We start from the raw sequence: 12,993 nt of genomic DNA, 5'->3' as shown, positions 1-12,993 counted from the left end.
ACGACTGAAGAGAATCTGTACTCAGGTCTACTAATTTATCATTCTAATTACTCAGGCTTCATTAATGACTATTTATAATATTGCTTTGCAGTATTATGTTCCAAACAGAAGGACTAAATACCAGCCAAAGGGGGTTTTCACAAGCTGACAACTCAGAGTAACATTTCAGACTCCACCGTGGATTCGTGATTTAGACAGCCTACTTTTTGCAGCGTGATGCCTCCCCTCCCTCTCCTCCCCTCTGCTGGCCCCGGCCCCAGAACAGGCGTAAGCCATCAACAGTATGTTCGCAGTCTCAGGCTGTGTACTAGGAAACATGAGCAGGGTGAGATATTCAGAGTCCCGGGCAGCGCGGCGCAGGCCACTCGATAAAGCGGAGGAGGAGACGGCGGTCCGTGCGGTTTGAGCTCAGGATCTCAGGAGGGGAACATGTGAGCAGGGAATGGGTGACTGGAAACAGGATTATTGCTTTACACAGCAGAGAGACGCAGGAGGGACCCGGGACAGGTAACTGCACTCACAGTGATTTACTGCAGCAGGAATGGAGCCGCGTTACTGAGACTCAGGACAGGGATGATGTAGAGGACAAACACGTCTACAACTTTGAATGAACTGGACCGAGTTTGCATGGCTCTTTATTCTCACTTGTAACCCCATATAGAAAGCTAAATACAATAAACGTGACACAGGTTGTAACTTAAATATTACTAGTAATACTACTAATAGTAGTAGTAATATCGCTTAGGTGTTTTATTTCAGTGCTGTTGCTGCGCGGAATTTGCGCCAGGTTAATGATGAAAGCTCAAAGGTGCTTCTCTTGTCAGGACACATTCAGTATTCGACTAGAAGTTACAAATTGAGGGTGAAAGTAGGAAAAAATAAAAATGTCACATTTTTGTGAAGGCTGTAGGTTTGTTTGTATTAAAAAGGGAGGAGGAGTGGAAGCACCAAACAAAATAAACCATTCACGAGTTCTTGACGCGCGACCACAGAGCAGAGGACGATACTTGGAGGTGAATTCCACTTGAACACATTTTACAAACTCAAATTTAGTGTTTAGTAGTAAATCTTGCAGTACCACTTCCCTGCTGTCTCCTGCAAATAAAGTGGAAGTGCATTAAATTGAAGAGAGTGGAATCTTGTCACGTAGAAAAATCAGATAAAGAGTTAGTAAGTTTATTGCAGCGCTGCATTAACGAGTCACATAACATTTATTTACTTGTCTCATAACTGATCTGCTGTCTGCATGCATTATTCACAGTTTTATTTATGTCAATTTCCTCACGCATACCTTTGCACATCAATGGATATTTGTGCATAATGAGTCTGCACAAGTGCTTCTGTTGTTTTGTTTGTAAAGCAGCTGATGCATCAAAGCTTCGCTGTTAGGTACGATCTGCTTTAATCAGATTGATCAGCTTTTTAAATGAAGTGTAAATAAATGAGCAAGCACATTTAATAAGGTTTGGAATTTCAATTTGTCAGAGAAATGTTTTAAAGTGTGTTTTAAAGTACTGGCATTATTAAGTGTTTTTTTGTTTTTTTGTTTTTTTGTGATCCTTGTGGCCAAAGGTCAAGTTGTATTAGTTTCCCTGGCGAATTTACTTGTCATCCTCCGAGGTATTTCTGAGCACGCTTTGTGTAAAATATGTACACTTGTTCCACAGAAGAGACACTGGGACACTGTGACAACTCCGTGGATTTCCTTCCTTCCTTCTGATATTTTACGCGTCAGAGAAAAACGGTGGATTGTCTGACCAAAGATGAACACCATCGTCTTTAACAAGTTGAGCAGCCAGGTTCTGTTTGAGGAGAAAGCGAAGGAGGTGGAAATGAGCAGCAGAAATTATCTAGAAGTGATCGACGGACAGCATCCAGACCTCCTCTCCAGCAACCAGACCATCAGAGACAACCAGGCGATCAGACACCGGCGGAGCGGGTATGTGGAGCGTTCTGTTATGGTTAACGCTGCTGGTCAGCATGTGCGGAGTTGGATTAACTGGAGTTCCCCTCCGGGTTGTTACTAATGAGGAGTGCCTCTATTTCACGGTTATTTCTCCCAGCACGAGCTAACAGAACGAGAGAGAGGGAACAACAATGCTGGTTTTGTTATCAGAGTGCTGTGGTTATCGCTCCAGTTTGTGCGCAGAATTAAAGACAGCAGACCAAACACCCAAGCCAGACTTTTGGGTTCAGATCCTGTTAAAATAAATATTTAATCCATGTGTGTGCACGAGCCTCACTGAGTTGTAATACGGATGCATTTATTAACATTTGGATTTGATAAAGTACCAGCAGCAGTGCGTAATTGCGCATTTATGCACAAACATTTGAAACTTACGCCGGCCTCAATAAGCCACAATTTTGGTCGTTTATAGGTCCCAACATTATGCTCTAGATCTCCGCATTGAAAGAAAAAATAATAATAATTAGTAATAAAAATAATAAAAAAAAGTCTAGCTTTTTTTCATGTGGATTTAATGCACCAGGATTCTAGGGCTCAGAGAATTTATATTTACCGTTTCCCAATCTGGCCTTTATTTTGGTGCTGATGTTCACAGCTAATCTTAGAGTTAATAAGTAGGTCAGCCTTGTTCAGTAGCGGAGGTCTCCATCTGTTTTCAATAAATAAATTCACCCTTGAGCTCTCTGTGTGGTCTAGTCAATCATGTAAGCAGCCATTGATTTTTTTAAACTATATATTTTCTACAATAGGAAGCAGGTGTAGGTGAAGATATGCCCTGATATGTCCATGTTTTTTAGTTTATATCACAGCAACCTGGGGCAAAGCAGGTATGTTAAGGAGCCTTGTGAAGAAGAAACCCTCAGTAATATTAAAAGAATTCTGTGTGAACTTATGTGAGTTGTAGGTGTTTTTTCAGGGGATGGATAAGGCTAACAAAGTACATTAAATTTTTAAACAGAGTGCGTGTGTGAGAGAGTGTGCTTAAAGCCAAAGTTCAGAACATGGAATGAAATATCCTTTAAGATGTTCATAGCGATCTGCATTACAAGGAAAATATTTGTAGAACATGAACCTCGGGTAGACTTTGAGGTTGGACTAAAGTATGTTACATCTAACAGTGAGAGCAGCTTTTTGGTGAGATAAAAGGAGAAATGCAGCACAGCACCATACTGACATCTACAGGTTCATAAGACCTGAAGCTACAGGTGAGACTGAGTCCTTTACAGCTCAGGAAAAGCAGACTCAAAGAAAGACTTTCTAATATATATTTAAGAGCTCATAGAAAATTCATATATTGTCATTTTTCATCTTGTGTAATTTCACTGTAGTGATCTTTTATGAGTTGCTGTTGTAGCTGTACTCACCACTGAGTTGCTGAATTGGGATTTGAGAAAATATATTTGCGATCTTCCAGGCCACAGAGTATATTCCCTACTTTGATTTTCTGTAAGTGAAAACCAGAAGTATAATTTCAGCTTTTTGTCCGTCCCTTGTGTGATGGTTTGGCTCAAGCCGTGGCCTCTGTTACATTGTTCTTGATCCACTTTTGCTGGGTGTGAAAAGTTAATCTGGCAAATCTTTGTGCCTGAGTAGAATGTTTTTGTTTGTTTCATAGCAATGTGTTGGCGGCTTGTGGGACACGCAATGAAAAATAAACTGCAAGTGGCTATTCTCTTTCTCCCCCTCACTGACTCAGTCTCTCGTTCTTTTTCTCCATCTCTACATCCCTTTAACATCTCTCGGCTTAATTGCAGTGCTTTTGGTGAGAAAATTGCACACTCTGTAGAGTTTTCACTTTATGTGTCATGACTAACAAAGTCAGGCAACTTGCCGCTCCACTTAGGACTCAACTTGCTGCTCGCATAACACCGTTTGTTCATTTCAGTATACAGCACAATCCTGATTCTGTTTCATTGCTTTAAATTCAGATTTTATCACATTTTTAAAAGCAAAACAATTTGTTTACTTTTTAGTCTTTATTCAAATAAGACAAGCATTGTGTTAACTCATAAACGCACTGTGGGCACATCTCCTATCTTACTCATAGAAGGAAGATGTGTTAAAAATTAGGCATTTAAAGAAAAGATAAAAGATTCTACAAACTCAAATACCAGATACATACTCTACCCGTTTCTTCACAGGGGTCGTCCCAGTGGTGGTAAAGTCCGACACAAACGTCAGGCCCTGCAGGACATGGCGCGGCCGCTCAAGCAGTGGCTCTACAAGCACAGGGACAATCCCTACCCCACCAAGACAGAGAAAATCCTCCTGGCACTCGGCTCCCAAATGACGCTGGTTCAGGTGAGACCACTTTCTGGTAATCCTTCAAACTTCCAGGTCAGGTGACAAAGAAATTGACGGTGAATACAGAGCATTAGAGTTATGTTTAACAGTTAAGGTTGATGTCTGTTGTTGAGAGCATTGAAAAGCTGTATTTTCATTTGCACTTGAAGTAAGTGGAACATGTGTTTCATCTTGAGTACTGTGCACCTATGCAGCAGCGCTGAATATTGTTGTTTCTTCACACTATTGTAAAAACACTTTGCCGATGACTGCTTTAGATTTACATTATTTTATAGGTCAGTTGTGAAAAACATAGACGCATTTATATATTTTCATTCCTTTATTTCTCAAGAAAGCCTCACATTTTTCTTTAGCTTCAAACCAACAAAGATTATACAGTAGTTACATTGTAATTATCAGTTCAGTTTTTCACAAACTTCAATTAGTTGCAAATAGAATTTTATGTCATGTAACTTTTTTGACTTTACAAGAAAGGCAATTAATTGAAATTAATTTGAACCATTACTCTGGTTTTTTTTTTAATAAGAATTCTGGAAAAATGGTGAAATCAGTCTTTTTTATTATTATTATTTCTGCGTTAACACGGATGTATTTTTATGCTGCATTTTCTTTTGACAACACTTCATTGGGACTTCACGTGGGACCTCGAAGTGATCCCAACCCAGAGTTTGGCATCCTCTGATCTGCAGTAATGCAGTTAGAAACGCAGATTTCATATACGCTTTAAGCTTTATTGCACCCTCTGCTGATGATGCCAGAGTACAGTGGACGGCTTGACTTTAGCGACTGACCGCTGAGAGGAAAACCCAGTGGAGAATATGAGTGTGTTTGGTGTCTGGCACGTGCAGCTGTGTATGTACAGTATCATCTGGCTGACAAGGTCACTGATACAGCCTCAGAAAGTCTGCGGCGGCTTTTTTGGGCTGCCGGCCACGGTGCTTAATCTGGTTCTCATTTTGGGGGCCTGATGGAGCTGTTTGTTTTGGTGAGGGCGAGTAGAGTGCAGAGGAATGCTTTGTGTTGGACACAGGGGTGCTGTGCCGCTCACACACACTACCACACAACCTCACACACACGCATGCATGCGTTTAAGCTGACACTCAAATACCAGCAGCAGCGTCAAAGGTCAGTGGAATATTTCATGATGGTGAGTGTAGGTATGCAAGTTATAATTGCATTTTCCAGCATGAAGGAGGTATAAAAGTTTTATTAATTCATTTTTAATTGATTTTCTGTTAAGTGTGCGTTGCTGAGTCAATGTATCAGCAAATCAAATAGCTGACTGACATCAAACTGCCACAAATGCACTGCTTCTAAAATCTCAAATCAACCTGGAGACATTTTTTCTCTTATTTGTTGAACTTTTGAAAGGATATAATCTTTAATAAATGGGGATTTGGGACATAAGCCACAATTTTAAAAAGTGCTGAGACCATCTGATGATTGCATTTTCTCATTTTGTAGACTAAACTAATTTATATAGAGCCATTAAAAAGTGTTATATGATAGCACCAGCTAACTGTTGACTCACGTTTCTTTGCCTGTCCATTGATTGAGGATGAGAGCTACCCCTTTCTTCCACTGTTTAGTCCAGAAATGTAGAATGCATCACTTCCTGTGCATTTTCCCTGGAAACACCCACCTGGCACCAGGTGTTTAAAACAACTAAATCTGTCATGTTTTAGCAAAACAGCCTGTTCTTTCCATGTAAATATTGTGAATCAAGTGTGCTGAAAATCCAGTCCCATCTCTCCATCACCACTGAAATCCCTTGCCGTCCCTGCATGCCGTCTCCTCTACGGTACACACGCGGCTGACAAGCCACGGCTGAGAGAGCTTGGTTTGGCGATTGGGTCCAGCCTTTTTAGGCGTTACCATCTCTGTCTCTTTTCCCTGAGCCATTCTTTCCCCGGCTCTCATAAGCAAGCTGTCTCGTGTCTCACCTCGCAAATTCACAAGATGCCGCCGTCCTCCTGGTGTGCCACGGTGCTGGGCTCGCGACAGAGGGATGTGGGATGGTCTTAGTTAACAAGAAACATGATACTGAAAGAGAGGATCGGAAAAATAAGTACTCTAGCATAAGGCCTCTGTCTCAGCCCCTTCATAAACTGCTTGAAATCTATTGAGCATGAAAAGTTTTTCTTGTATAATATCTAATAGTCTCCATTCCCAGTGAAAGGAAGAGCACTGGATCAAATGTCTCTTTTGAAGACACTCATCTTGAAGACAGTGTTGGAAAAAATGTCTTAATGGTGGGAGGCCGTGCGAGTCCAAAATAAGCATGGGCAACGTACGCCTCAGCTAGAACGTTAGTTAATGAAATGTTGCGTTCGCTGGCCATCCGGCGTTTGAATGGTGTTAAATGTTTCTGCATGTTACTGATACAGAAAGGATGCATGCTGCGGTGTCTCTCTGGAGCGTCTGGGTTGTTTCTTAAGTCTCGGCCTCAAAGAGCTCCTCTGCAACCCGACTCTATATCTGTCTTTTGCTTCGGTCTTGCTTGGTTTTTCTGAATGAGACTGATGGCAGGCAGAGAGCAGACGTTTTCTTAGGGGATAGACTTTGTTTTGCTGGATATGGAAGAATTTGGAATCCAAACAATAACATATGTTTCTATTTGCTGTACGTTCCCACTTCCCTGTTATTTGTCTTACTCACTCTCTCTCTTAGGTGTCCAACTGGTTCGCCAATGCCAGGAGGCGACTGAAGAACACAGTGAGGCAGCCGGACCTGAGCTGGGCACTCAGGATCAAGCTGTACAACAAATATGTTCAGGGGAATGCAGAGAGGCTGAGCGTTAGCAGCGATGACAGCTGCTCAGAAGGTACGGTTTCTGAATCGTCAGCCATCCCATTTGAGCAACGCTGAACCAGGTTTACTGGGATGGGGGAGTGGTCGTCCTTTGACTAATTTCACCTCAAAGGAAGGATTATTAGCCAGCAATGTCAACACTCAATTTCCCCAATCCAATCCAACTTTATTTATAAAGCACTTTAAATAGCCAGCACAGGACCAAAGTGCTGTATAGTAAGTAAGTTAAGAACAATAGAATAAAACAAAAATAAAACACATAATACATAAAAATAAAATTAAAACAGCCCTATATATATATAAAAAAACAGCATAAAACAACATAGAATCAACTAATAAAAATAAACTAAAAACCAACATGAAGAGATGGGTTTTCAGAGGTGATTTAAAAACAAGCAGAGAAGAGTCTAATCTCTAAAGGCAGAGCGTTCCACACTTTTGGAGCTACTACAGCAAAAACACGATCTCCTCTAAGTTTACGCTCAGTCCTGGGTGCATTCAGAAACAGCTGATCAGCTGACCTGAGAGAGCGGGTGGGTGTATAAAGCCTGTAACAGCTCAGAGAGATAAGATGGGGCTAGACCATGGAGGGCTTTGAAAGCAAATAAAAGAATTTTAAAATGAATCCTCAAAGGAATGGGCAGCCAGTGAAGTGAAGCTAAAATAGTGCTCACACTTTCGAGTGCGACGAGCTGCAGCATTTTGCACCCTCTGTAGATGAGTCATTGATGAAGCACTGACCCCTATATAAAGAGCATTACAGTAATCCAGCCGGGTGTAAACAAAGGCATGGATAACTAACAACCCTTTACTTACTAGCATGTTTAATTTTGATCTGCAATATGGTTAATTAGTTTTATTCACACAGTTATAATTAAAAGGGTGCCCTGTTTAACTTCGTTCACATGAACTGTAAAAACATATTTATATTGTCTTCTCTCCCAGGAAGCTGGCATAGATACAGTGCACGTGCTGTATATTAGTCACTTGTGACTCATTCGTATTTATGGAAGTTTTCCATCACATATAACTTTACATAGAACACACATAAGATCATTGTGTCCCATCAAATTTGTGTTGTTCCGACTGAGAGATGACATATCTATCAATCTATCTATAGATTGATAGATATTTTTTAATGTTTTTTTCTTTCTTTCAGCGAAACAGAAACAAGATTTTTCGGTGTCCATAGTATCAAAAATTTGTTTTTACTTTATATCTTTAAAAAAAGAACTGCCCGTAATGATCATTAGAAGCATGCACTAATCAGACTTGTACCATGTGCACCCATGCACAGCACACAGAGCAGATTGATGTGATTAATTCTTTTTCCATTTACCAAAGCATATTATCCATTTTCATTGGCACTAGTTAATCTAACAGAATTTTAATAATGATGATATTTGAAAGGCCACTCCTTCTCTGTGTGTATGAGCAGCGTTGTTCTGATTTGGTGTTTGACCCTTTGCCTGCTCTTTCGCTCTTATTCTGCAGCTCTCTGTCTCTCGCTGAGAGCATATCCTTGAATGCTGAATGTTAGAATAATTCAATAATGTGCATTAAAGAACAGTGGAAAACGTGTGCTGCTCAGTCAGTTTGATGGAAGATCACTTCTGAGATATCACATAATAATGGCTCTCTTATATAAACTGGTCACATGCTGCGAACCTGATGCACTCTGTACCGACTGACCTGCGAACTTACATCATAGTTGTTGTACCCCCAAAATTTTAAATGTAGTGTCACGGAGTGAACCGGCGCCAAAGGCCAGTCCACCTCCTTCCGAGTTCCTCCTAAAGTGGCCCGACGCTCTGCAGAAAAGTGTTCTGGGCTGGATATAAATGGTGATCCAGCTGAGAGACGCCGAGGCCGATGGGCTGCGACACGCTGTCATTAGGACACCCTGCTGAGCCAACCTCTGCCTCCTAGTCTGCAATTGCAAATGAGCGGCTCCCTGTCAGCGTAGTGTATTTACTGCAAACACATGTTGATCCTCAGAGGGGAGAGACTGCCTTTTTGTACTCCATGACAGCACAGAAAACATGGGTAGGAAACATAAAAAAATACAACTTATATCCCCGAGCAGTGAAAGAATAGAGAGAAAGGACGAGCGCTGTGGTGTCAGTGATCTCTAATTAGATTTTTGAGGAGCAGAAGCCGTGTGCGGCTCACAGAAGAATGTGTGCATGGTGTTTGCATTGTGTCTGCCACAGGCCACTGTACCACCGGAGGCTCTGTATATCTCCCTGACTCTTCTCCCTGTCATATTATGGTTATGAAGCTATCCGCAGCCTGCTTCCACTTCTGACCCACGCGCTAAAAGGCCCTCTATTATGTTTTTAAGCCTATGCTTTTGTTCCAGAGTCTATTTATGGGGCCAGATCTAACCCCACTGACCCGGAGTGCATTCCTCTTACTGTCTGAAATGGTCCAGCTTGTTTTGGAGTTGAAGTGCAGAGAAAATGTTGTTTTCTGTTTTGTGAACTGGAGTGTCATGGAGGTGCGAAAAGGGGCCTGTTTTCTTTAAAATACTGCAAGGACTTGATGTGAAAAGATTTATTTTATTGTCTGAGTGACAACAGGAAAAATGCTGATTCTCTGATGGCGCATAGGAAGGAGAGCAAATACTCTCCATCCATGTGTTTCTGATATGTGGGAGCTATAATTTTAATTTGGCTCCGGCTGAATCAAATGTCCAACCTGTCCAAATTACAAAATTATGGTCTTGGCAGAGACGGTATCTAGAGCGAACTTCTCCCTAATTTCCCTTCTGCCAGAGGATATCTGGTTCTTCTGTGCAGTGTTTTATCTTCCTACCCCCCCCCCACCTTTTCATCAGGTTTGGACCTGTGCTTTAATTCAGTGTCTCCAGTTGCAAAGCAGCACCCTGGAAATTATTTATTTCTGCAGGGGAACTTAGGGGCAGCTTGCTTTTGATGGAGAGGAAATTGACTACCATCCGTTATGATTCAGTAATGCGTCTTAAGTCTCGGCTGTGCTTCCCGCTCTTGAAGGAGAGCCAACGGGAGGGCAGGAGTGCCAGGTTCAAATCTCCCTGCCTCGTATTTGGATTCAAGTTCAGCTCAAAATAACCAGCACCCGAGTCAGATGGGACGCACAGAACTTGGAAAATTATTTTAACTCTAGAAATACAATATTTGCTGAAGAAAATGTGCGTGATTGTTATATACACTTGTGCTAACTGGAGCTCCAGCCGCAATTCCTGTTTAAACTCCCCTTAATGCATTGACTGAGTTCCATGTGCAGTAGTAGAGATCGGAATCTTTAAAACATTTTATGCATTTTGGGCATTTAGCACTGATTAACTACAGTGTTTAGCTTGTGAACTACATATGTGGTAACTGTGGGTTTATGTGCAGTCAGTGACTGCGACAGTATTGTTTGCACACAATGACAGAAACCTGAAAGCAAATGAAACACAACAAATACAAATCCATATCATCCAATATAACATTTCCATTAAGGAACAGTGTCCAACTTCTATAGCTCATGTTTAGAAAATTTTTAAAAAAATCTTAATTTTTTGAAATCTCTTAATAAATATATAAACGTGTAACATGAACTTGAAAAGGTTTGTGTGATTCACAGTTCTAATCTTACCCCCTCCTCCTTAATTCAAGTCTTTTGATCGGCTGATCCTCTCAAACGCAAATTCTGAACAGCAGTTGAGTGCGGCGTCTGCTGACAGCTGTGAAAGTGTAAGAATATATTTCTGCAGTCCATCTAAATGAGTATTCTTATCCTGGCACAGATGGGGACAACCCTCAGAGGACACAGAGTAGCCCCGAGGAGCTCAACAAGCCCATGTACCAGAGTGTGATCAAGAAGGAGGGCTCCTCCATGGTGGGGATGGCCATGGGCATGGGCATGGGCATGAGCATGGGTATGGGCGCGGGGCTGCGTTCGGCCGCCGAAGCCGCCTCACTGGCGGAGGACTACGTGTCTCCACCCAAGTACAAGAGCAGCCTGCTGCACCGTTACCTGAACGACTCGCTGCGCCACGTCATGGTGGCCAACGCCGTCATGGACGCTCGAAAGAGAAACCACTCCGGCTCTTTCAGCTCCAACGAGTATGACGATGAGCTGCTCTCGCCGTCCTCCTCTGAGGCTGAGGCGAACTTTGTTTATCGGGCTGGTAAGAAGCCACATTTCTTGCATTCTTTCCCTTTAAGAGTCTCCCTCACACACACACGCCATCCTTCACTTTTGTTCTTTTTCTGTCCCCTCCATCTGCACATTTTGTTTTAATTCCTGCAGCTGGTCCATCTTTTTTTTCCAGCTGTCTGTCTCTCTGCCTGCCTCCCTGCTTGTGTCGATAGTATATGACGCTTTATCTGGGTTGCCAGAGCACACCCTTTAACTGTCTTTTCACATGACGTTTGACTTGCTCAATGAGATTCTTGTGACCACTGAGACCTAGTTAGCAGAGCTTGAGGGTTAAGAAGAGTTTGATTAAATTATAGCAATATCCAGCGTGTGTCCAGCACCCTAACACAAACTCGTATACACATTCGTGAACCCATGTGCATAAATGTGTCTTTCACCCACCCACAGGCAGCTCTTCTGACCTAAATGCCAGACACAACAGGGCCATGTGCATCATGCTTACATTCACACTACTGTTTGGGATGCCTTTGATTGTGACACAAAGTCCTGCTGACAGAGCAGGGCAAACAGCCTCTGTGTGTGTCTTTAAGCATAAACTTGTTTTTTTTAACTAAAAAAGGATTTTTTTTCATCTCTGACGTACAAAAATCTGCAGTTTCCACCAAAACCAACATCATCCTAAAAGGTCAGCTCTATTTTACATCACTTCCACTGCTGCTAATGTCTTTACAGTCAGTAGAGTTGGAGGGATCATTTTCCTCCCTCTAGAAGAAGACACTTGCTTCCGTTCATTTTCTACAGAATGAAAACACTTTCATATCAAAACAGAGGATAGATTTTGTTTTTCTATGCCTATTTTAGTATTTTGATATTTTCCACTCTGCTGCTGTGTTTTAGTAGAAATGTCATGGAATGGAATTCCCCACAAGGAAATGATCCTTAAAAAATGTTTCCTAACTTTTACATGTTTTTATCTAGGGCATTGCTTTTTTTTCATTTCAAGCTAGAGTTAACTTTATCAGTTTTATCTTTTTAACAAATTAACAGAAATAAAAGCAGCATGGTAAAATATTATAGGGACTTAGTGGAGTCACTAATCTTTTATGAGGACCTTAAAAGAAGTGTGTGTATTATTGTTTTAAATTAAAATAAAAATTCCAAGTTTTCATTGTCGGTTCTTAGAAATGAGTTCCTTTAAGTCTCGGTCTTCTGACTTGAAGAGAGTCGAATCAATTAACTGTTCTCTAAAGTTATTAAATTCTGTTTCTAAAAAAGCCTTTTTAGCATGTTTTGTTGTTTAAGGAAAGCATACCCGTAGTTGTTTTTTCACATTACATTACAGTAATGAGTCACCCTGAAATAATTACCCCAGTTGACTGCAGTTAGCTTGTTTTTAAGTCTGCTGGGGGAAAGCTGTGCTTTTTAACCCGAATAAGATAAAATGTCTCATAGCGATATCATTGACGCCGATGTTCTTCTAACCGTGAAGTCACTGTCAGCCCGAAGCAAATCACAAAAGCTTTGTAGCCTACAGAGGCTTTCACGGCACTTCAGCTCACAGCTCGTCTGTGGCGAGAACAATCAGAGGTCTTCCTCAGCTGAGAACACTGGGCCATTTGTTCAAGCAGACTTCATAACCAATAGTAACGTTTTCACTTTCTGCAGAGCATGGACAGGACCCGGAGGGCCTGGATCTGAAGGTGTAGGTGGTGGAGTAATGGAGAAGTGAGAGCATGTGTGTGTGTGTGTGTGTGTGTGTGTGTGTGTGTGTGTGTGTGTGTGTG

The 12,993-nt window shown here is 41.6% G+C and overlaps 1 protein-coding gene across 2 annotated transcripts in view; it reads left to right on the top strand.

The window, feature by feature from the left end:
- The first annotated feature begins 315 nt into the window (after positions 1-315).
- The window catches only part of mkxa (mohawk homeobox a), a 28,744-nt gene continuing 16,066 nt past the window's right edge, over positions 316-12,993 (top strand). Inside the window, exons 1-5 of one of the 2 annotated variants that reach the window (XM_005918449.3) lie at positions 317-507; positions 1,668-1,939; positions 4,108-4,267; positions 6,941-7,094; positions 10,854-11,237. In XM_005918449.3, coding sequence (XP_005918511.1) covers positions 1,764-1,939; positions 4,108-4,267; positions 6,941-7,094; positions 10,854-11,237 — 874 coding nt within the window. In that variant the 5' untranslated portion in view covers positions 317-507; positions 1,668-1,763. Of the gene's footprint in view, positions 1,940-4,107; positions 4,268-6,940; positions 7,095-10,853; positions 11,238-12,993 lie in introns of both variants that reach the window. The other variant, XM_042219260.1, reaches the window with a different exon arrangement.

This window comes from Haplochromis burtoni, unplaced genomic scaffold (genome assembly GCF_018398535.1).
Source record: "Haplochromis burtoni strain Fernald_Lab_line unplaced genomic scaffold, NCSU_Asbu1 Contig_30, whole genome shotgun sequence".
Lineage (NCBI taxonomy): Eukaryota > Metazoa > Chordata > Actinopteri > Cichliformes > Cichlidae > Haplochromis > Haplochromis burtoni.
This window is presented reverse-complemented; position numbering and strand designations above follow the sequence as displayed.